The sequence below is a fragment of the Gobio gobio genome (genome assembly GCF_949357685.1).
Source record: "Gobio gobio genome assembly, chromosome: 19".
In the NCBI taxonomy this organism is placed as follows: Eukaryota; Metazoa; Chordata; class Actinopteri; order Cypriniformes; family Gobionidae; genus Gobio; species Gobio gobio.
Genome location: NC_137112.1, coordinates 34121127 through 34145962, shown reverse-complemented (window position 1 = coordinate 34145962; position 24836 = coordinate 34121127). Strand labels below are relative to the sequence as shown.

Here is a 24836-nt window from a genome sequence, read left to right as displayed (position 1 = left end):
ATTTATTAATGTATATTTATGGATTGCACGAAACTGCGACAGAAGAGGAAAATCTAACAAAAAACTTCGACTTAGGTCGCCATCTTTAGTGTGGGACAATAAGCCCTAAATATACAACGCGTAAAAAACGGTTTTTTTCTATCTCGGTGATTTTTAGCTAATCTCAGATACCTGTATGGTATAATAATTATAAAATTATCGCTAAATGAGTGCAGGGTTGTATTTCTAAACTGTAAGTGAGTGTTTCACAAAGAGCTCTAGTTAAGGACGTGGTTATTCCGCCATCTTTGTTACGGGTGGCTGCAGGAGCGGCTGTACATTGTCAAGAACATGGCGGCTTCCAGGGAGGCATGAGAGTGGATACTTCTTAACAAATTTGGATGAACCTGGACTATCATCTCAAAAACAGACCACCAAAAGATCTCCCTGGATATTGCAAACGATTCTCGTACGTATAATAGATGGCGAAGAAACCGCATTAGGTCGAAATATGTATTTTTGGATAGCGAACATAAACTTAGCCGCCATTTTTCTTGTGGGAGCTGCTAGTGGGCTGATTTAACGACAAGATGGCTGCTTACACCGGGGCGGCATGAATTAAATAAAATTCATCTATCGACAGATTTCGCTCGGAGGAGACTTGCGCAAACGTATTTTCTCATAGTATGTATCGGGATGTGTTTGCGCTTACGTATTTATTTGTGGCTCCTTTGGTAAAACGTAACTAGATGTCTGTTTTGTTGCGTTGCTGGTAACCGCATTCAGATGATTCAATGCACGCACTAAAGACTTGCTTAAATGACCAGACCGCTTGGAAATTGCAGCACTCGGTCGATTGTCGGAATCTGCACTGCACCTGGAGTAAAATCGCACGTTTAAAATCTATTATTGTTGCTATTTTGAGTGGTTGACAAGATGGCGACTCCCAGAGAAGCATGAAAATAGCCTTCTGCAGCAAATGGGGACTGGGTTTCGAGTAGTCTCTGAATTTGTATCTTTGTTTAGTTTTGCAGCGGTTCGCGGAATTGTATTTTGGAAAATATCACTTCCGCTGTTCGTATAAAGTTTTATTTGAATTTGCTACTTCACTGATTGAAATTTATTGTTTTTATTTGCCGCGCCGCCATTTTTCAGACTGGCGGAGGCTTGTTTCAAGATGGCGACTTCCATGGGTTGATACTCTTTCTGCACCAGGGGCATTTAACTGGATAATATCATTTTGTGGTGCGACTTTTAAACTATAACTTGGTGCAATGTGGTTTTCTGTAACTTATGTCAAATTAACGATGCTCAAGCTGCTGCACGCATTATTTTACACTAGTTGACCGGCTTTTAGTCTGCAAGCGCCAAAATGGCGGCATTCCTGAATTAATCAAACTTCTGAATAACACACACTGTTTAGACTTTAAATTTACCACTGTAATGTCAACAATGAATATATATATGCAGACAGTGTTGATTTAATATATACCAGGGTCTTATATGAAATATTTGCGTAGATATTGTTGACTTAAGCTTACAGAACGGATATATTTGTGGTTAAGAGTCGCTGAAGTGTATTCCGTATATTTCAGTAGAAGGACATGACGTCCCCCGGTTCAGTTGTGCATGCAACCACCGTAGCTCCACTGCAGCCGCGATGGAAGCGGGTTCTGGGGTGGTCCGGGCCGGTACCCCGACCGAGACACGGACACAGAGCCGTAGCCATCAAGGAGCTGATGGTCGTTTTCGGTGGAGGAAACGAAGGAATCGTTGATGAGTTGCACGTTTATAATACTGGTAAGTAAAATGTTGTATGTGCTCTGTGTATTGCCTTACTATGCATTTAACTACACTTCAGTTTTCATTATCTTGTTTCTAACGCGAGAGGATGAAGAACCGACGTAGCCTTAAGTGACACTTGTCACAGCCGTGAACATGTCTGCTTCAGGGAGAAAACTATCAATGTCGCTCACATATGTATATGAAATATTTCGTGTGTGTTTGCATTGTTTGTGGTGGTACAGAGTCGCGTCTGGTCTGCAGGTCGACTTTTGTGTTGTGTAAAAAGGCGCCAGAAAACAAAAATGGACGTTGACTGCCGCCGCGTCACGCGCACGCCCCCTCCTGCACGTGCACCAGTGCGCTTTTTTGTTATCTTTCGCCGAGCACAGTGGCTGTTTAGCCCACAGTGACACTAGCAATAATGTGGAAATTAAACTGGAGTAGACAATACATTGCATTAGGTGTAGTAGATTCTTCCAGAAAGTGTATCATATTGATGAAAAAGTTTGAAATGATCTCTATAGCAATTTATGAAATGTATATGTGAACTGCATTTGATGAATTCACTTTCATAGTATGGGTCATAGTGAAAGAACACTTGATTTTCAGAATGCTCTAATTTACCTCAGTCTTCCTAATGAAGCCAAAAAACATAGTTCCTCTGTGGCTCTTGAATTTCTTTGAATTGCAATTCAGTACATTTCTTTTGTCATTCAATTCTGAATACGCAGTCTCACTAGACTTGAGCAAAATTTCTTCGGACACTGCAAAGAATGAGAGATAATGTCACACTCTGTGGCGCCTTTTTTAAAAACTTAAGTACAGCATAAATAATAATAAATACATTTTTAAAATCTCAGGGTTTTTCCTGGGTCAAAAATGGTCTTCGGTGGTGGCTGACAGACATGGTCATCCATACACACACACACACACGCACGGTAAAAAAAAAAACCCTACCCACTTCATCTGCAAGCGCAATACTGACAATAAATTTGAAATAAATTCAAAGAAAGTTTGTAACTTTTACTTATCTTATTTTGATACCTTGATGTTTGTTTTTGTTCCTCATTTTTACACTATTTACTGATAATTGTTTTGGTAATCATATCAATATTAAAAAATAGTATTAAAAAAAATGAACAAATAGCCAAATTTTCTGCCATATACAATTTTCTGCCATATACAATCAGCTAGCTAACAACAAATTTGTTCTGGGTTCACCTCACTCCAGTCTAAACTAAATGATTTTAGGCTATTTATTTTACTACACATTGTCCACATAAATAAGCTGAAAGACTGTTGATAATTAAAAATAATTCTTACTATCCACTCTTGCTAAATTGGGTAAGCACACTTGTGTTCTCATTTCAGGTGTTGTTCTGAGTAAATGATTAAACTGATTCGTGAGTTCAGTGTTGGACAGATCAGTTCTAACCAGTCGTTAAAATGATTCGGTTCAAATGAGTCATTAGGTCGCGAATCGGACATTAGCAGACGCGTTGTGTGTGAATCCCGTCTTTAGAACAGCGCGAAAGATTTGTCAACACACAGAAAACACCTCATAACTGGATAGGATTTGTTTCCTGTTTATTTAAAGTATGCTTTATGTCAGCTGGTCAGAGAATCAGTCAATGTTTTTTGAGCGCATTTCACACCCAGCGGTAATTAAAGGAAAACATTGTCTGATAGCGCCACATGCAACATGGATTCGGTCTTCCGACCTTTTGATTTTGAGTAACGTAATATGTGAAACATTAGAAAGCTAAGAATGCTTATTTTGAAGACAGAGAGCGTGCGAGCAGGGTAGGAGCTCACTGATCGGCTCTCTGTCACTCAGTTAACTCAAGTGCAGCAGTCATCTGTTCTACATCAATCATAAATCACAATAACTGATCAAATAAGGCTTTGGCGGGACAAAAATTTGTTTTGGCGGCCGCCAAAAAATTTTCAATGTAGGAAAAACCCTGCATTTTTAAAATCTACAATGTACTCCACTTTCCTGCAACGCTATAGTGCTTTTAAAGTTACCCGCAGCTTTAAATTTGAATGAATTTTGTGCAAAATGAATTTTTCTAAATGCATGTTAAAGATCTTATTGGTAGCAATCCATCTGTGCATGTTTCATTTTTAAATTATGTTTAGACCTTCTAATGTTTAATGATAATCGTCCCTACATTTCTTTTTCAATAATCCGTTTAATTTGGATGTACCTCACAATACCAGAAAAAGATCTACCGTTACTTCAGTTATATCGTGGCGAAGTTTGTTTTCTTTTAATTCAGAGATCACTGCATGATAGCTGTTCTATTGGTCACGTCTTCACGTGATACAAATTCGCAGGTCAACATTCACCAAACTTGAACTTGGGGGGGAGTTTTGTCCTACTCTCCATTTTGTTATTTTGATTTTAAAATTGCTTTGAATTTTTAACATGCTTTTTTTATAGACATTGGCTTCACCTCCAGATAAGCGTCTAAACTGCAAGAGAGCTTTACCTTATGCCAAGTTCACACTGCCCGATTTTAGCCCCGATTTTGACTCACCGACAGGTTTTGGGAAATCGCAGACAAATGGCTGAAATCATAGGCAAATCGGTGCTTGTGCACGCGAGTGACAATCACGCAGTATGAATGATCAAAGACACGATCAGAGAGAATCGGCGATGAGTAGCCGACGCCCTCAAGATATTTGGCATGCTAAATATCTGGACCTTTTGGCGATTCAAACTGCTGTGTGAAATGAGTTTTGACTGAAAAATACATCTGCGATGACCGACAGCAAATGACAGGGCACGATACAGGGCAGCAGGAGGTTCAGGGAGGAGTTATAGACCAGAATATCTGTATTTTTAATAGATATATTTACAATTATATCAAGCAGAAACAAAGCACAAACATTTGCTTGACCAGCTGCAACAGCAGCATACTGCAAAATTATTTATGTACCTCCAACTCTCTTTGCAGAACACAATAATTGATCCCTGTGTCTCTCCAACCATTTCCTCCGCCATAATTGTTTTTCTTCTCCCTTTTGCTGCAAATCAGCACACAGACAATTTAGACTGCAAGTTTCTGCACTGCAGTCTATATTTTTAATAACAATTCCAGTCTCGCTCGAACTTAGGTCTGACACTGGTGTGATCTCGCGTTGTTTCCGTCTCACTTCTTGCGTGTGTTTTGTTGTGAAACGTAATTTGCAGACAGGACAGAGCTGTCTGTGATTCTTCCTCTTGTTAAGTCATGCAGTGTGAAACCCCGTCGCCGATCCATCGTGCAGTGTGAACACAGCAGTGATCCGACGTGTTTGAAAATCGTGCAGTCTGAACTAGGCATTAGTTATCACAGAGAAATTGACTGAATAATGAAATATTTCTTTATTTTTCAGCAACAAACCAGTGGTTCATACCAGCTGTTCGCGGAGACATTCCTCCAGGCTGTGCGGCTTATGGTTTTGTATGTGATGGTACACGACTTTTAGTGTTTGGTGGAATGGTGGAATATGGAAAGTACAGCAATGACCTTTATGAGTTACAGGTAAGGAAAAACTTCTGTAATCTGTGACTAAAGGCTGGAATACACTACATGACTTTTGCCCAGGTTTGGAGGAGTCGACTCTAGTTGCAGAAAGTCATATCTGGTCTGCTAATTTTGGGCAGTCTGAGTTGACAGCTTTCACAGAAAATCGCATAGTATATGATGGGCACAAACTTTTGTTTTTTCTTTTTTTCTCAGCTTCAGACTATGATTCCATCCAGTCTGATGAAATCAGACATGTTTGATTTTGTTTTTATTTGCCATGCATCTTATAGCAATGAAGGTGCATGTATCTGCATGAGTTTGTTTGGAACGACTTGAAAGTCTGGTAGTGTGCAATCATCATTAGTTTAGTGTATGATGCCCATTTTTTTTTCTCTGTAACTGTATACAAAGTCGGCAAGTGTATAATGCCTTGTGTTTTAAAATTTGTTCAGATTTTAAGTCATGTTGTGTATTCAAGCAATTATTGACTGTTGTTGACTGTCAGTACACAGATCTGAAATAATCTCGCTATGGTTACGATTATCAGGCAAGCAGGTGGGAATGGAAAAAATTGAAACCAAAAGCCCCTAAAAATGGAGCGCCACCATGTCCTCGTCTGGGCCACAGTTTTTCTCTTGTGGGCAACAAGTGCTATCTTTTTGGGGGGCTTGCCAATGACAGCGAAGACCCCAAGAACAACATTCCCAGGTATTTTTACCCTATAATAATGTGGTTAGTAGATAAATATATTTATATTATTTGGTTCATAGACTCAATTATGTGTGCTTCCAGATATTTGAATGACCTTTATACCCTCGAACTGCGTCCGGGCTCCAATGTTGTGGGCTGGGATATACCGGTCACATATGGAGTACTGCCTCCTCCAAGAGAGAGCCACACTGCTGTAATTTATACTGAAAAAACTACTAAGAAGTCCCGTCTTGTTATATACGGGGGAATGAGTGGTTGTCGTTTGGGAGATCTTTGGACATTAGATATTGGTATGAAGATTACGCCTGTTTTTGCTGTGGTGTTTGTTTGCCATAAAATGTTAATTCATTCAATCAACCAGTTGGGTTAAGCAATAATTAGGCTATTCTTTGCTTTTCAGATACGCTGACCTGGAACAAGCCTGCAATAAGTGGCGCTGCTCCCCTCCCCCGTAGCCTCCACTCAGCCACCACTATTACAAACAAGTGAGTTTCAGTGTAATCTAGAATTTCTTCACCACATTCCCTAAATGTTCCCTACACAATGGCATTACTGACCTTTTAATCTCTTTCTCTGTTTTATCTGTAGAATGTATGTTTTCGGTGGCTGGGTTCCCTTGGTGATGGATGATGTGAAGGTGGCCACACATGAGAAGGAATGGAAGTGTACAAACACACTGGCCTGCCTGAACTTGGGTATGTTCTTGCTATAAAGTACATGTAGTGTTTAAAATGAAAGCACATTATGATTTTATTTCGCAAAAGGCCAAACTGTTATTATACACTACCATTTTTAATACTTAAATACAGTAAAAACCATAATATTGTAAAATATATTACAATTTAAAATAATTTTCTATTTGTAATGTATTTTGAATTGTAATTTATTTCTTTTGGCAAAGCTGAATTTTCAGCAGCTATTACTTCAGTTTTTAGGGTCACATGATTAAGAAAAGTTTCTTCTTATTAATGTTGAAAACTGTTGTTCTGCTTAATATCTTTGTGGAAACATGATACATTTTTTTCCAAGATTCTGTACATGGAAAGTTCAGAAGAACAACCTTTATTTGAAATGGAAATCTTTTGTAACATTTTAAATGTCATTATGGCAATGTTGATCATTTTAATTCCACCTTGCTGAATAGAAGTAAAGTAAATTTTTTACTCTTCAGTGCAAGTTAAATCACTTTTTTTAGCCCATTTTACCTGTAAAAAACCTGCTTAATAATTATGCACACCTGAATATAAGGCGTTTTTCATTTCCAGCCTTCCGTAACAATTATATATCACTTATAAATGATTAAATACAAAATTAATAGTAGTTCAGATTAATGTGGTTTGGAATTGGTAAAATGTGCTTGGAAAAAAAATATGATCAGAATATCAACTTGTATAATAATTATGCACACTGTATATACACGTCTATATGTATGCACGTGTGTTTTTAATTCAGTTATTTAAAAGAATTATATTCAACAGGATATTACTTGCTATTGAATATAGTTCTGGTATTAAAATTGGCATTGAGGATTGTGACATTTCACTGACAATGTTATCTACAGAAAGTTTGGTATCATGACAGTCCCATCTGTGAAATGTAAGGACTATTGTACTAAGCTCAAACTGCTTTTTTAAAATATTATGCTGTATACTTTAAGTTTAAAAATTAGTTTTTTTCCTTCTAGACTCCTTGTCATGGGAGACTGTTTTGATGGACACTTTGGAGGACAACATACCACGCGCACGAGCAGGACATTGCACTGTTGCTATTAACAACAGACTTTATGTTTGGAGTGGACGTGATGGGTACCGCAAAGCTTGGAACAATCAGGTGTGCTGCAAAGACCTGTGGTACCTGGAGACAGGTGAGTACAACAGATAGGCAGTATAAAGTATTTCTGACACAAACTATCCAAATGCATCATAAAGTTACCTATTGAGTAGTATTTTTTGCATAAGCTTTGTATTAAACCATGCATAATTTGAATAGTTTTTGACATTACTCTTTTTCTTTTTTTTTTGCAGAGCGACCTAATCCTCCTTCACGGGTACAACTCGTCCGGGCCAACACAAATTCTTTAGAGGTTAGCTGGGGAGCGGTATCTACAGCAGACATGTACCTGCTTCAGCTTCAGAAATATGATATCCCAACAGCCACTGCTGCCACATCACCAGCCCTCAATGCAGCTCCCTCCCTCCCTGGAAACTCGCCTAAGAGTCCAGCGCCCGCTGCAGCTGCTCCGTCTGCTCAGAGTCTGCCGCATAGTGGCATCACCCTTGTGCCCCAGGCTGCTTCCCCTACAGCCACCACACCCGCAAGTCCTCTGGCTGCCTCAACGGCACGTGGCCCAGGTACCAATTTGTTAATAGTTAAACAATAAAAGCATTTTTTTCTTAGTATTTGTATTAAAATGTAATTCAACAACTTTTATTTTATATTTAAGCTATTCTGAAAGTTGCAGCCCCTCAGTCAGGCACCGGGGCATCGATTGTCACTGTGCGCCAAGCCAGCCAGGCTGGAAAATCCCCAGTCACTGTGACATCACTTCCTGCAGGTGTTCGCATGGTAATGCCAACACAGACCACTCAAGGAACGGTATGAAGTGAAAAAGTAAAGCTGGAGTCTATAAAACTGTTGATGCCTCATAAATAGTTTTATTCAAATATGTACTCCCCCCCCCCCCCCCCCAATTTATTCATTTTCAGGCCATCGGCAGCAGCCCTCAGATGAGTGGAATGGCAGCTTTGGCTGCAGCTGCTGCAGCCACACAGAAAATCCCTCCTTCCCCCGGAGCCACTGTTCTCAATATGCCGGCTGGGGCCACAATTGTCAAAACGATGGCTATGACACCTGGGTCCACAGCTCACCCCACCACAGTCAAAGTAGCATCGCCTGTCATGGTAATTATCTAAAGATTGTCACTGTTACTGCATCACACTATGCCCTAAAAAGTATATATTGTTTTTGTGAAGAAAAAGTACATGCTTTTGAGTGTGTAGTAGAAGAGTTTTTACCAACCCCAAATTTTTGAAAGGTAGCATAGCCTTACATTATGTAATGCTGTTAAATGAGTTAAAAAATAAAACGCTCAACTGTAAAGCTTTGATTGAATTCGAAACCGTTGCATTAGCTAGTATGTGACCACAAATCAGTTGAATTCTCTATTTATGTGGCACTTTGTCACATTGCTCGTCTGCAGTCATTTTGGCCAGCCTTAGTCTCATGACACAATTTTTTTGCTGTAGGTAAGCAACCCTGCCACTCGCATGCTGAAGACCGCTGCTGCACAGGTGGGCACTCCGACAGTGTCCAGTCCAACTACAGGTGCTCGGCCCATCATCACAGTGCACAAGTCCGGCACAGTTACTGTAGCCCAGCAGGCTCAGGTTGTGACTACTATGGTGGGCGGAGTCACCAAGACCATCACTCTTGTCAAGAGCCCACTTTCCATGGGAGGAAACCTGGTACAGTATATTTTTAAATTCTGGCATAGGGAAAAAAAAATGGTAAAAAGCGTTGAATGGACAAAGTAGTATTATTTATTATTTATCTACTCCTTTTAGATCTCCAACTTGGGCAAGATGGTGTCAATGGTACAGACCAAACCGGTGCAGACATCTGCTGTGACCGGACAGGCCACCTCCAACCCACTGACTCAGATTATACAGGTAATGTTAAACCATAAGTATAACTAGTTTTAAGTTTCTCAGACACTCACCTTATTTATATGTAAAAATGTATTTTATTTAAATTTTCTCATTCTATAGACAAAGGGTCCCCTTCCACCCGGTACCATTCTAAAGCTGGTAACATCTGCGGATGGGAAACCAACCACCATAATTACCACCAGTCAAGCAGGTGGCACAGGAAACAAGCCCACTATCTTGGGCATCAGTGGCATGTCCCCCTCTACCACCAAACCGGGCACCACCACTATCATTAAAACAATCCCCATGTCTGCTCTACAGCAGGGAGCTGCAGGTAAAGAAAAAAACATTTTATCAAGAAATTTCATTTTTGTGTTTTGTCTACTTTTGTGTATTACTACTAGTAGTATAATAATAACTACTAGTAGTATAATAATACTAATACATTTTTGTTTTATATTTAGGTGTCATTAAATCATTATTATTATTATTAATGTTAACACCTATAATAATACTAATAATAATATTAGTTTTAATACATGTATATATTTCTTTAATTTATATATGTATCATTAAATTTATATAATAATAGCAATAGTTATTAGTTCACAACTAAAAATTAGTAGTAGTAGTAGATAAGTAGTTTATTTAATTTGTAGTAATGTGTCGTTAATAGTAATATTTGTTAACAACTAAAATAATAATTATTAGTAGTAATAATATTTATATAGTTTTAATTTGTGTATTGAATAATATTTTATTAAATCATATTGTTAATTAACAAAAATATAGTTAATAGTAATAATAATAATAGTATTATAATAATAAGTCACTTAATGAGTGTCTGTTTTCTGTTGTAGGTGTGACTAGTAGTACCGGGATGAAGAGCCCCATTACCATCTACACCACGAAGGTGATGACATCTGGAACAGGAACTCCCGGCAAATTCATTACAGCAATGCCTAAGATTGGGACAGCAGCAGGCCAGCAAGGCCTAACACAGGTATTGTCAGAATATCTGGTGGAAATCTGATATCATTGAAGCACTTCATGGTCCGTTTTCTTACCTGAGTTGGGTTTTTCTCTCCTAAGGTTGTTCTGAAGGGAGCCCCTGGTCAGCCTGGAACCATTCTTCGTACCATGCCGATGGGAGGAGTGCGTCTCGTGTCTCCAGTATCTGGGGTCAAGCCAACTGTAACCACACTGGTTGTCAAGGGAACAACTGGTAAGGATGTGAACTTGATAGTCAAAAGTTAATGTTTCTTGTTAAAAGACTTCATGCTTCTCTGCCAAGTGTAATTCAGCAACTGCTGCTATGAATGATTAAAGTATTTTTCTCTCACTGTGTCTGTCCTCTTTCCAAGGTGTAACAACTCTTGGTACAGTCACAGGAACCGTTTCTACCAGCTTAGCTGGAGGAAGCTTAGCCAGTGCCAATGCCACTCTGGCAACCCCCATCACCACTCTGGGTACCATTGCCACCCTCTCCAACCAGGTTATTAATGCTACCGCTGTGTCAGCTGCTCAGACCAACCTGACCACTGTCACCTCCAACATGCAGGTTAGAACCAAATTATCTTTTCTGATTTGATGATTTTTAAGTATATTATTATTCTTTTACTACTGGAGCCATTTTGTGTATCATTACGTTATATTCAGTTTTACTCAATATTTACATTAAATTCACTGAAAAAATAACAATCTTTAGTCACTAATTTTGTGTCGTCCTTTCCTAATAGCCCACCCAGGTGACTCTCATAACTACACCCAGTGGTGTAGAGGCTCAGCCTGGCCAAGATCTGCCCGTTTCCATTCTGGCATCTCCAACATCTGAGCAGCCCACCTCTACTGAGTCTGGTGCAGGCGACGCTTCTGGCAGTGTTACTGTAGTGTGCTCCAACCCCCCCTGTGAGACTCATGAGACGGGCACCACCAACACAGCCACCACAGCGACGGCAAACATGGGCACTGGACCAGCTGGCACAGTACAGAGAGTGTGCTCCAACCCACCCTGTGAAACGCATGAAACGGGTACAACAAACACTGCTACCACAGCATCTGCCAACATGGGCACTGTTCAGAGGGTTTGCTCAAACCCACCATGCGAGACCCACGAAACGGGCACCACCAACACAGCAACCACGGCTTCATCTAACATGGGTGGAAATCAAACAGGAACGGTGCAAAGGGTCTGCTCAAACCCACCTTGTGAAACCCACGAGACGGGCACCACCAACACGGCCACCACAGCTTCATCTAACATGGGCGGAAATCAAACAGGGACGGTGCAAAGGGTCTGCTCAAACCCACCTTGTGAAACCCACGAGACGGGCACCACCAACACGGCCACCACGGCTTCATCTAACATGGGTGGAAATCAAACCGGAACAGTGCAAAGGGTCTGTTCAAACCCACCTTGTGAAACCCACGAGACGGGCACCACAAACACTGCCACCACGGCTTCATCTAACATGGGTGGAAATCAAACAGGAACAGTGCAAAGAGTCTGCTCAAACCCACCTTGTGAGACACACGAGACGGGCACCACCAACACGGCCACCACAGCTTCATCTAACATGGGCGGAAACCAAACCGGAGAGGTGCAGAGAGTTTGTTCAAATCCACCTTGTGAGACCCACGAGACGGGTACCACCAACACAGCAACCACTGCCACCTGCAGTATGGAGACAGATGAGGGAACAGGTACATCAGATTTCAGAAAGATTCATCTTCAGCTTTCACACAAACATTATTTACACTACCATTTGAAAGTTTTGGTTCAGTTTGTAATGCTCATCAATGCTGCATTTAATTAAAAATGCAATAAAACTGTAATATTGTGAAATATACACAAAATTCAATAAAAAAAAGCTGTTTTCTATATAATTGAATATAAATGTATAGTAATCTTTTTGGTGGTGGGGTGTGAATTGTTGCAATGCATATGAATCAGTATTATTTAACTGGTTAAATTTAATTTGCTGTGGGAAAACTTAACTGGTTTCTTCCCATTTGTACTTTGTGTGTTTTTAAATGTTTATCTATTGTTTATGTCTATTTATTTTGTATATTTAGCCCAGCAGAGTGGTGAAGCATCAGAATCTACCACCAGCACAGAGGGCCTGCCGTCCACTGCGGCGCCCCAGAGCAGAGCCATTACCACAGTCACACAGGCCACGCCTCTACCAGGACCATCTGTTCCAGTGAGTGGAGATACAAAATCTAAACTTCAATTTGATGCCAATATATTAATCCAATGCAATAGACATTTTAACTAAGTCAAAGTACAACCCATTTTCAGGGTTTCTGGTGGCCCTTAAGTTCCGTTTGATCAAATTTAAGGTGATAGAAAGTCTTAAATGGTATAAGTCATTTTAATATAATAATAAAATTATAATTTTATGGGTTCTTAAATTCAGGGACATAAGAAGAATTGATATGTGTTCAAAAGATGTAGCTATTTTATATAATTCAATCATGTTCAAAGTCAGAACATGGCGCTGTTGCATGTTCTACATACTTGTAGCTTCAGAGCAGTTCGCAGTCAGTGAATACTGCATATTTATGATGAGCGATTACTTATCTACTGTTGCTGAATTGTGATGAAGAATACATTTTATGATTGGTATTTTGGTTACACAATATACTGCATCTGGCATTTAATTCAACGTAAACTCTTGCGGCTTCTCTGAGTATGCCCTGTCAGAGGAAGAAAAAAATAAGACCATTATTTAACACTTTTAATATATCGTTTTTACTAGTATCGACACAATTAAAAGAACCAGAGATATAATTTATTAGTTAAGTTAATATCAGATCATTTTAGAATACAGTATAGAATGTACTGAATATTCTTCAGTTTTATGCAAAACAGAAATACTAAATAATTGTGTTTGACACATTAACTGTAACTAATAGGGGTGTAACGGTACACGTATTCGTATTGAACCGTTTCGGTACAGGGCTTTCGGTACGGTGCGCACGTGTACCAAACGGTTATGAGTGCAATCTTTAACAGTTAACAGTCGGCTTGTTTAAAGCGCGGAACACACTTCAATCCGAGTTCCCGCACGAACATATTGAGTATTCAGTCCATTTTATCACGAAAATCAAACGATAAATGCCGTTTTAACGCTCTATAATGTGACGTGACTGATAGACGCGTATCAGTTCAACTTCAAGCGGCAGCGCGCGAGTGAACGCAATCATCTCTTCTAAAGAATAAACATAAATTAATATCTTAAGGTATGTTGAGGATACATTACAACTTACAACTGAAACGTATCATATGTTGTGTAATCGCTCCATCTGTGTTTCAACCGCGGAAAGACAATAAAACAGCTTGTAAACAATGTCATGTATAATCACGTTTACCTCAGAAGTCATTCAGTGTCCACAGCTGAGAGTTCACTAGAGAGATTAACTCTTTCACTGAATACATTCACTATATTAGCCTATATATTCGTTATGTTAGCCTATATATATTTATTATATACTACTTAGCCTGTTAGTGATGTCTTGTTTATTTAATGTATGTTTAAATAAACCTGTCATGAAAATTACAGCCACTAAATGATTATATTTCAACAACGAATTGGAAAAAAAATTATAATAATAAGATTTAGAAGTTAATGCAAAAACTGCCTTATGGGAAGCTTATGAGTGTTGATTATTTCTAAAAAATAAATAGCAAATTAATTTAGGCTAATAGTTTGGGCTCTGTTGTTAATCTTTAATAGCAATATGTAAGTATGGGCTCCCTATATAGTTTACAGCATTATCTTTAAGAAACTTTTAGTTATAACTGAATTCTTTTAAGAACAGACACACATTTTTTTTTTTCATTAAACCACTGTTGAAGAAAAATGAATAAAAAGCAATTTTGTAAAACTGCTGTACCGAACCGTGACTTAAAAACCGAGGTACGTACCGAACCGTCAGTTTTGTGTACCGTTACACCCCTAGTAACTAATGTATCTTACAAGGTAACACGATGTAAATTTGCTCTCACTTTAAAGGGATAGTTCACCCAAAAATGAAAATTAGCCCATGATTTACTCACCCTCAAGTCATCCTAGGTGTATATGACATTCTTCTTTCAGACGAACACAATCAGAGTTATATTACAAAAGTCCAGGCTAATCCAAGCATTAGAATTGCAATAATAGTTGCTCTGTTTTTGAAGTCCATAAAAAATGCACCTGTCCATCTAATAACGTGCTCCACACGGTTCCGGGGTGTTAATAAAGGCCTTCAGAAGCGAATCGATGCGTTTGTGTAAGAAAAATATCCATATTTAAAACTTTATCAAGTAAAGTTCCAACCGATCGCCTTCCATGGAAAAGTGTTGAAAGTGAAACTCAAGATGCGTACGTGACGTCATGACGAGCCTACCCGGTCGCATTAGTCTTTCGATCGGCAGAGGACCTTTCGACACTTTTTCCATAAATTGAATACGGAATCAGTCGCCCGAAACTTTATAAAGTTTTAAATATGGATAGTTTTCTTACACAAACGCATCGATTCGCTTCAGAAGGCCTTTATTAACACCCCGGAGCCGCGTGGAGCACGTTATTTGACGGACAGATTTTTTATGGACTTCAAAAACCGAACAACTATTACTGCCATAATAACGCTTGGATTAGCCTGGACTTTTGTAATATAACTTATTATTTTTATTCGTCTGAAAGAAGAATGTCATATACACCTAGGATGACTTGAGGGCGAGTAAAATGGGCTAATTTTCATTTTTGGGTGAACTATCCCTTTAAGTCCTTGAATTTGAGGGTATTGGACCTGGATAGTCCTTGAAATGTCCTTGAATTTGAAGTTAACCAAGATGTGGAAACCCTGTTTGTTTTTTTGGAAATCTCACCAAATTTGCCCATCGGTAAAACAAGACTGCTCTTTCGTTTTCAAATAAACTTTCACTATTCTTTTAGACTAGTGGTCTGAAAAGTTGGTGAAAATCTGTAGCTGGTTGATGTTTCCTGCTAATTACATGCAGAAGTTAATATCTTTTTTTGGTGGTGGGGTGTGAATTGAAACAGGAAAATGTAACTGGTTAAATTAACATGAACTCCTAAGTCTTAAATTTAATTTTAAAAACTCTGCTGTTACCCTAAATTTACTGAATGCAAACATAGTGAATGAGAGAAATTGTAGGGTGAGACTTTTTTTTTGGTATCCTTTGGGAACTGATGCATGGAATGATTGAGCAGACTTAAATGTTAGATTGAAGGTGGTTGGAGGGGAGGGTTGAAAAGAGAGAGGGAATAACAATTTTTCTTTCTCTGTCCTTCTCCTGCAGTCTATCTCTTCCATCACAGAGTCATCCTCAGAGGCAGGAGCTGAGCCGGTCGTTATGGAGAGTTCAGAGGCAGAGTCCTTGCAGACAGAAGGCCAGGCTGAAGCGCAGGCAGTTGCCATGCAGGCAGAATTCCAGGCAGAGGCGGGGGCAGTAGCTATGCCCAGTGACTTCCAGGCAGAGGCAGTGGCCTTGCCGAGTGACTTCCAGGGAGAAGCTGTGGCGGTAGCCATGCAGGCAGAGAGCCAGGCAGAGGCAGGGGCAGTGCCCATGGAGCATGACGCTTCTAGCATGGCAGAGGGAGAAACCGCTCAGGAGCAGCTACCAACAGCAGAGGTATAGTCAATTGCATTCTAGCTGTACAATTTCCAGGTTTTATTGCAAATTGAGACTAATGCATACTACTTTTAATAATTAATTTTCTAATATGCGTAAAGACAAATAATCTAACACCTTAATACTTAAAATATTAATTTCGTACCAAGACTAAGGCCACATCCACACGAAGCCAGACAGTTTTCACACAAAACCACTGAAACTGACTCAAAACGATGTAGTATACATGCCAGACCAGTATGTGGCGCTTTAATTCTGCCACAGAAATACACAAAAAGACGGAGAAGAAGACTTGGAGCAGGCGCGTGACATGGTGTGACATCACCGTTTCACAAAATATACGGATTGGCTGTACACTCGAAAACGCAAGTGTCGGTTTAAGATTTATCCACTCTGGGACCCTGTTTCAAAAAATACCAGTTTCAGGCTCCCAAACCGCCGGATCCATCTGGACGAAATGCTGATACGATACAAAATTTTTACATATACAGCTAAACGCGTCTTCGTGTGGACGGGGCCTAAATCTTGCTGTACAATTTTATATGGATATATTTTTCTAGCTGCATAATTTTCAGCTATTATTGCAACAAATTAAGACTAATACATTCTTACAAATCCTTACTAAAAGAAAAACTAATTTGGAAAAAAGATTTGGGGTCTGTAAGATTTTACTATTATTCAGCAAGAACACATTAAATTGATTAAAACTGACCATAAAGACATTTATAATGTTACAAAAGATTTATATTACTATTTCAATTAATGCTGTTGTTAAAAGTCATGGTTTCACAAAAATATTAAGCAGCACAACTGTTTTCAACATTAATAACAAGACATTTTCTTTTGCACCAAATCGGCATATTGGAATCATTTCTGAAGGATCATGTGACGTTACATTTTTCAGTAATGATGCTGAAAATTCAGCTTTACAATGACAGAAATATATTAGTTATTTTAAATTGTAAAAAAAAAAAAAAGTAATATTAATTTATTTTGATCAAATTAATACAGCCTTAGTGAAATAATCTTTCAAAAGCATTAAAATCTTACCACCCCAGACATTTGAACAGTAGTGTTTTTTGTTTGTTAGTTTTTTACTTTTTGAAATGAGTACTTTAAAAAGTAAATATTTACTTAAACGTTTAACCATTTTATATTTACAGGATTATGTATGACAAGTTTTAGGTCTCATACAACTTGATGTAAAGCTCAGACTGTCTTTTTTTTTGTTGTATGTTTTTGCTTTTTTGGTAGATGGAGGGTGTAGAAGCGGCATCAGCATCACAGGCCGAGGCACTGACCTTGCCACCAGAGCTGATGTCGGACGGACAGTCCACAACACTGATGGTGACTGGTCTGACCCCAGAGGAGCTGGCTGTTACGGCAGCCGCAGAAGCAGCGGCCCAGGCTGCAGCGACAGAGGAGGCCCAGGCCCTCGCCATCCAGGCTGTACTACAAGCAGCACAGCAGGCTGTTATGAGTGAGTCGCCATCATTTATCCACAAAATCCCAACCTATGTCCTGCATGTGTTCAAACTCAGTCTAAAACTCGCAGTAAGCTATTTGTTCCTTGTCCCCCCTCAGGCTCCGATGCCGGAGAAGACCAGCATACCCACACCATACCGATCGTTCTGACCCAGCAGGAGCTAGCGGCTTTGGTTCATCAGCAACAGCAGCTCCAGGCAGCTCAGCAGCAAGCTGCTGCTCTGGCCGCACTGCCCACAGAGGGCTTGGCTCCGGCTGACAGCCTAAATGATCCCTCCTCAGAAAGCAATGGACACAATGAGATAGCCGCCGCTGCCACAAGTACAGTAGTCGGACTGCTGCCTCGCATCAGAGCAGAGAGTATGTGTGATGTTTCATTTTAATCTTCAATAGTATTGTATATGTTATTTGTTTTGAACCATTATTATAGTGGCAATATATGAAAAAACTTAACGCTTTACAATAAGGTCCCATTAGTTAATGTGTTAACTACACACCTGCAAACTTGTCGCTTTTCGGCGACAATCGCCGTTTTCATGGTCAATTGGGTCATTTACGTGAATCGTGTAGAACCGGAGAGTTTTTTTGGGGGGGTTCGGTGCACGCGTGTAACTTTACCGAATCGATTCTTGGCCTTGAGAATCGATTTTGAATCGACCACATTTTAAAAATCGATTAATCGAAAAATTATTTTTTTTGCCCAGCCCTAGTTCACAATCGGCTTGTTTTAAGCGTGGAACACACTTCAATCCGAGTTCCCACACAAACATATTAAGTATTCAGTCCATTTTATCACGAAATTCAAACGATAAATGCTGTTTTGACGCTCTATGTGGCGTGACTGGTCACTGATCACAGTTCAAGCGGCCGCACGTCGCGCACGCGATCATCTGTGAAGGCGATCGATCATCTCTTACTAAAAAATAAACATGAATGACCATCTGAAGGTATGCTGAGGATACATTACAACTTACTGTCATGTATATATGTGGTGTAATTGCTAAATCAGTGTTTCAACGGCGTAAAGACGTCAATATAACTGCTTGTAAATTAAGCATTGTCATGTAACGTTAGCATCATTTACCTCAGGCAGTCGTTCAGTGTCCACAGAATTTTATTCAATAGAGAAATCAACTCTTTCACTAAATATATGCTCTATATATTCATTATATTCTACTTAACCTGTTAGTGATGTCTTGATTATTTCATGCATGCTGAAAAAACCTGTCATGAATTTGACAGACACTGTGAATAAATTATATTTCAACAACGAATCAGAGAAAAACTATTTTATAATTAGATTTAGAAGTTAATGCAAAAACTGCCTTATGTGACTTTTACATGTTTGTGTACTGTTATTTGAGTGTTGATTATTATACCTAAAAATAAATAGCAACTGAATTTAGGCTAATAGTTTGGCCTCTGTTGTTAATCATTAATATTAATGTGCAAGTAAGGGCTCCCTATATAATTTACAGAAATATCTTCAATAAACTTTTAGATATAATTTGATTCATTCAAGGACCGACACTTTTTTTTTTTTTCTTCTTCAGTACACCACGGTTAAATATAAAAAATAAATAAAAAGCAATTTTGTAAAACTGCTGTACCGAACTCGTACCGGCGTATTAAAATCCCAAACAAATCGAGCCGGGGGCACGCACCCCCTGCGACACTGTCACCTTTTTTACTCTGAGGAGTTTGCAGGTCTGTAACTAACAATAACAATGAACAATACTTCTGCGACCGTATATATTAATCTTTGTTAACGTTAGTTAATAAAATTAATGTTTGCTGTTAGTTCATATTTGGTTAATTGAATATTAACAGATACATCTTTTTTTATAATATATTAGTAAATGAGGAAATTAACATTTTAAGATCAAGATTAACAATAAGTGCTTTGGAAGAATTTCATTGTTGGTTAATGTTAACTAATGCAGTTAACTAATATTTAAGAAATTAGTGCTTATTTTAAAGTTTTTCCTTGAAAAAGTCTAAATGTGATATATTTATCTGTAAGCTAGGTTTTATTCAAACGAAATGTCAGGATGTTACATCATATTTGTCCATATGTTCTAGGGCTGTCACTTTACGTTCGAAAATCGATTGCACAATCGATCGGACCAACCAACACAGGTTTCAAAAACGAAAATAGGGAATCGATTTTAACCATGTACATATTTGCTGACAGCGACCCGCTTTTGTGGTGGAAGATTGGCAGTTCGAAATACCCCCACCTTGCGCAGCTGGCAATGAAGTACCTGAGTGTCCCTGCATCAGTGCGGTCGGAGCGCGTCTTCTCAACAGCTGGGCATATAGTGAATAAAAAACGCTCTGCTCTGGACCCCGAAAATGTTGATAGACTTGTTTTCCTGTCCAATAATTTGTAATAGAGCCTTATTTGCACGTTTCATCAGTAACGCCCGCATAGCTTAAGTGTCGGTTACGTTCAATAAAAAAAAACACATGGCCTATTCGCAAGCTAAGTTCATTCAAAGTTTCATTTTGAACGATTGAATAATTACATTAAACTATTATCCACACGAACTTCACATTCAGTGTAGGCTAGTAAATTTTTAGGCTTTATTTTCAACCTCTTTTCATGGGCTACAATTTTTATGTTGTTGTTGTGGAATTTATAATCGTAAACACAGCCATGTTAAAGCCTGTAGCTAATGTTTTTCTTTGACGTTATGGCAGTCCACTCTACTTAATGTTTTTTTTCCCAGAATGTTGCACTCCTGTTTGTCATTGTGCACAAAATAAATCATCAGAAATATTGCTGACTTGTGCGTCTCAAGCGCCCTCTTTACTTTCATCCTAATGCCCGTTAGTTGTCCGTGGATTGGCGTAGGCTATATTTAGCGTTGAAAATGAAAACGTCATTTAAAATCGATTTTAGAATCGATTCAATGAACGCTTGTGTCTCAAAAATCGAACAGGATTTTTTTACAAAAGTGACAGCCCTAATATGTTACATTTTAATTGTTTTTTTTAGCCTTGGCTCCATCCAGCACATTAGCACCTGTATTAGTTGCCAGTCCAGCTAAGATGCAGGCAGCTGCAGCCCTCACTGAAGTGGCCAATGGCATTGAGGCTGGGGTAAGTTTAATAATGGGTAAAGAGTCATGATATGCATTGAAATACAAAAGTTTTGTTTTTAATAGTCCTGTTTTCTGTTGTTTCTCCCCACAGAAACAAAATCCTCCCACTGTTACAATCAAGCCTCAAGTGAAGAAAGAAAACCAGTGGTTTGATGTTGGCATTGTCAAAGTGACCAATATGGTTGTAACACATTTCTACATGCCTGCAGATGACTCTGCTTATGTTGAGGTAAGCCACAATGAGATTTGTACTTCATACAATATTGTAAGATGTCATGACTGCTTATTTCAAAATGTAATTATACTGACAGAACTTGTGTTTTATGTTGCAGGATGATTCAGGCACAATCCCTGACTACAGCCAGATGAACAAGGTGGAGCTTCAGCCTGGGACCGCCTACAAGTTCCGTGTGGCGGGTATAAACACTTGTGGCCGTGGAGCCTTTTCTGAAATATCTGCTTTCAAGACTTGTTTACCGGGCTTCCCTGGGGCACCATGTGCCATAAAGATCAGCAAGGTACACCTCACATCTTAATTTGCACTTTATTACCTCTTGTTGCATATGATTCCAGGGTCAGTAGAGCATCAACATTTTTGTTTTAAAATGTTTTTTAAATGGGGAATTGTGCCATTAATTTTGTTTTTCAATGATTAACTCATAGCACATGACAGGAAGTGAAGAGAAATAATTTCGAGGGGAGAGGAAAGGCTAGCATTTTTTATTAAAGATTATGAGGGCACATGAATGAATAAAAAAAAAATTAAGTGCACAGATAAATCATTTATAATAAATACTAGTTGTCAAATTTGATTTCATGGCGACTTTAAAGTTATCAAAAGTTTTGATTTAATCCTGTGATGGCAAAGCTGAATTTTCAGCATCATTACTCCAGTCCACAGTGTCCCATGATCCTTTAGAAATCATTCTAATATGCTGATTTGGGAAACCGTGGAAACCATTAAACTTTTTTTCGTTCAAATGAGTCATTTTTCTGAAATCTAAATCTTTTGTAACATTATAAATGTCTTTACTGTCACTGTTGTTCAATTGAATGCATCCTTACTGAAAAAAAGTATTATTTCTTTATATATAAAAAATATTTTTGCGTGGGGATATACTCTCATACTGAGTTGCTGTTCACAATTAATGCAGATCAGCAGGACATGTAATTGATGCAATAAGAAAATGAATCATTACACCCATATAAATGTGTACTTTCTTTACTTGTTCCTCTCCTCAGAGTCCAGACGGTGCCCACCTTACATGGGAGCCTCCATCGATGACATCAGGAAAGATCACAGAATACTCAGTGTATTTGGCCATCCAGAGCAGCCAAACCACCGAGGCGAAACCCTCAGCCCCAGCCCAGCTTGCCTTCATGCGTGTGTACTGTGGGCCAAACCCCTCCTGCCTGGTTCAGTCCTCCAGCCTGTCCAATGCCCACATAGACTATACCACCAAACCCGCCATCATCTTCCGCATCGCCGCTCGCAACGAGAAAGGTTACGGCCCGGCTACACAAGTGCGATGGCTGCAAGGTACAGGTTTTCTTTGGTTTAGAAAAGGTTTTTGTTTTAGGCATTGGCTAGGCGGACTTTATAATTGTGTTTTTGTTTTTTTTACATTTCGCTTTGTAGAGTCTAACAAAGATGGCCTTTCTGCAAAGCCTGCCCCAAAAAGAGCTGTTTCTTCACCAGATACGTAAGTGTCCATGTCTCCAGTATCATAAAAGTGCATTTGATGAAATGTACAGTAGAACAAATAACATTGTTAAATTCTCTTTAATATTTGTAAATATAACTTATTCCTGTGATGGTAAAGCTGAATTTTCATCATCATTACTCCAGTCTTCAGTGTCACATGATCCTTTAGAAATCATTCTAATATGCTGATTTGGCGCACAGGAAACATTTCCTCTCAATGTTATTGTTGTTGTTATCAGTGTTATGAATGAAACCGCAGTAATTATTAATTAAGCATTGAATATTAAGTTCAAAAGAGCAGCATTTATTTATTACAGTTTTAATGCATCCTTGCTGAATAAAATAAAAAAAATCATTTTGACCTTAAATTTCAAAACAGTGGTTTGAGTATGAATGTGTATTAAAATACATGTATGTTTAATTGTAGGAAAGGGATTGGTCAGAAGAAAGCAAGAATGGACCAGTAAGCCCCTCTCTCCATTCGTCCTCCAAGACCAGGAAGACTTAAACTACTCATAGCGCTCCATCTGGATTCAACACATCTTCAACTGTAACCATCCATTAAAACAGCAAAAAAATCAACAAGGAAGTCATTTCTAGGGAAAAAAATTTCTTCTTCTTGTTAATAGTATGAATGGAGAAAAGCACATTGAGTATTTTTCAACATGATTGGAGTGGGAGGGAAAAAACTAATTTGCATTTTCCATTGTAGTCTTCCTTTCTCCCCCATTTCTTTCAATACATGTATCTTGCTTCAGTAAATTCAAACACCAGTTTTAAGATATTTGTAATGTTCGTTCTGTCAGTTGGGCTCAAATGAAGCTACTCTCTTTTCTGTGATGGACTTCAGGGTGAAGTTTTAGTTCACGTTACATATGTGGACTCGGCGGGAGGATTTCCGAGTGGAGACGAGTGATGTCATTTTCATGCGAGGGGAACAGAAATGGGGAAAACAAACCAAGCACTTGTCCTCAGACAAGAGGGGATATTTTTCATTCGAATGGCTAAGTGAAATGAGATCTGCTTATGGATTCGTTCTGGACTCAAGCCTTCTGGTGAAGTCTGCACTTTTGCATCGAGCAGATAGAGGCAGAACTGCAGATAAAGAAATGGCCATGGAAGTACATTACCGGCAGGACAGAGACTTTGCTAAAACTGAGATTTGCCATACAAACAAAAAAACAAAAACAGAAGAAAAAAAAATGAAAAAATTCAAAACTTCCCAAAAAATTAGTGATTGACGATGGAGAAAATCTTTTGTGTAGTTTATTTTTGTATTTTTAAAGCTTTTCTCCTGTGTGTATGTCTTTTCTTCTTTCTTTTTTTTAACTCACAACTTTTTATTTTTTTGTTTTTGTTTTTTAAAATTGTTGGCCATCCACCTTTTTGGTTTAAGGATTTGTGGGATGAAGGGCTTTTGGAGGGCTGTGCTGTTGTCAAGTTCTTTGAGACATTGTATTTGTGCTCAAGCCGAGTGGTGATGTGCTACAACTGAAAAGGATGTAAACAAATGTAAACATCTGAAGGGCTTTTACTTTGTTTACTGCAACTTTCTATGCTTGTTTCCACTCTGTGTTTGTGTATGCCAAACCTTGAGATGTAAAAATCTTCATTTTTTTCCCTTTTTTTTTTAAATTCCTCACCTTACCAAACCGCCATTATTAGTAAACACAGCTTTTTCCCTTTCTCTGACTTGTCCTCTTTAACTTTTTTTTTTTTTCACTTGTAGAATTTTCTCTGCCCTAGATTGTGAAGGAAAATGTCCATGTGAAGATGAATTTCTACTTTTTTTTTCCCCCCTTTGATTATCTGAGAGGTATGCAAACTAAATGTTCAGTGTATACCTGTTTGTCTCCATGTGGGTGAGGATGACCGTTCTCATTCTTGGTAAAAGCCAAGTTCGGATTTGACTGTAATATAGTTCATTCATACCGCAAGAAGTGAAGATGATATTCTGGCCTTTTATATATTTACCTGTACAACGTTTTTACATGTTGGTCATCTCCTGATTGCCTTTTTTGTCTTGACTTATAAAAGAAACCGAAATATATGAACTGTCTCCATGATTAATTGATTCATTTCTTTCAGTTTCATGCAGCACATCCTGGGAGTTCATACCACCCCCAGTGTCTTCCAAAATTGTGAATTCAAGGAACTATAGTTGATGAAACGCTCTTCGGAAAGCTGAATAGATGAGGCGGTTAACTCATTTGCATTTAACATGGAGATATTTCTTCTGAAATAAAGGAATGATAT

General features: G+C 38.7%; 1 protein-coding gene across 2 annotated transcripts; it reads left to right on the top strand.

The window, feature by feature from the left end:
• Positions 1-298: 298 nt before the first annotated feature.
• On the top strand, positions 299-24630 carry hcfc1a (host cell factor C1a). 2 transcript variants are annotated; one of them, XM_079844937.1, is made up of 28 exons: positions 299-448; positions 1575-1779; positions 5149-5297; positions 5830-5990; positions 6075-6283; positions 6394-6478; positions 6582-6688; positions 7678-7857; positions 8018-8344; positions 8437-8588; positions 8699-8893; positions 9239-9457; positions 9557-9661; positions 9761-9974; positions 10501-10643; positions 10733-10865; positions 11005-11201; positions 11380-12343; positions 12716-12843; positions 15951-16283; positions 17538-17763; positions 17868-18128; positions 20770-20873; positions 20967-21104; positions 21208-21393; positions 22118-22415; positions 22515-22578; positions 23008-24630. In XM_079844937.1, the coding sequence occupies exons 2-28, from the start codon at positions 1584-1586 to the stop codon at positions 23045-23047; spliced, it is 5514 nt and encodes a 1837-aa protein (XP_079701063.1). In that variant the 5' UTR covers positions 299-448; positions 1575-1583; the 3' UTR covers positions 23048-24630. The 2 variants fall into 2 exon arrangements, with proteins under 2 accessions (XP_079701063.1, XP_079701062.1); XM_079844936.1 differs by lacking the exon at positions 299-448 and adding an exon at positions 545-663.
• Positions 24631-24836: the final 206 nt, after the last annotated feature.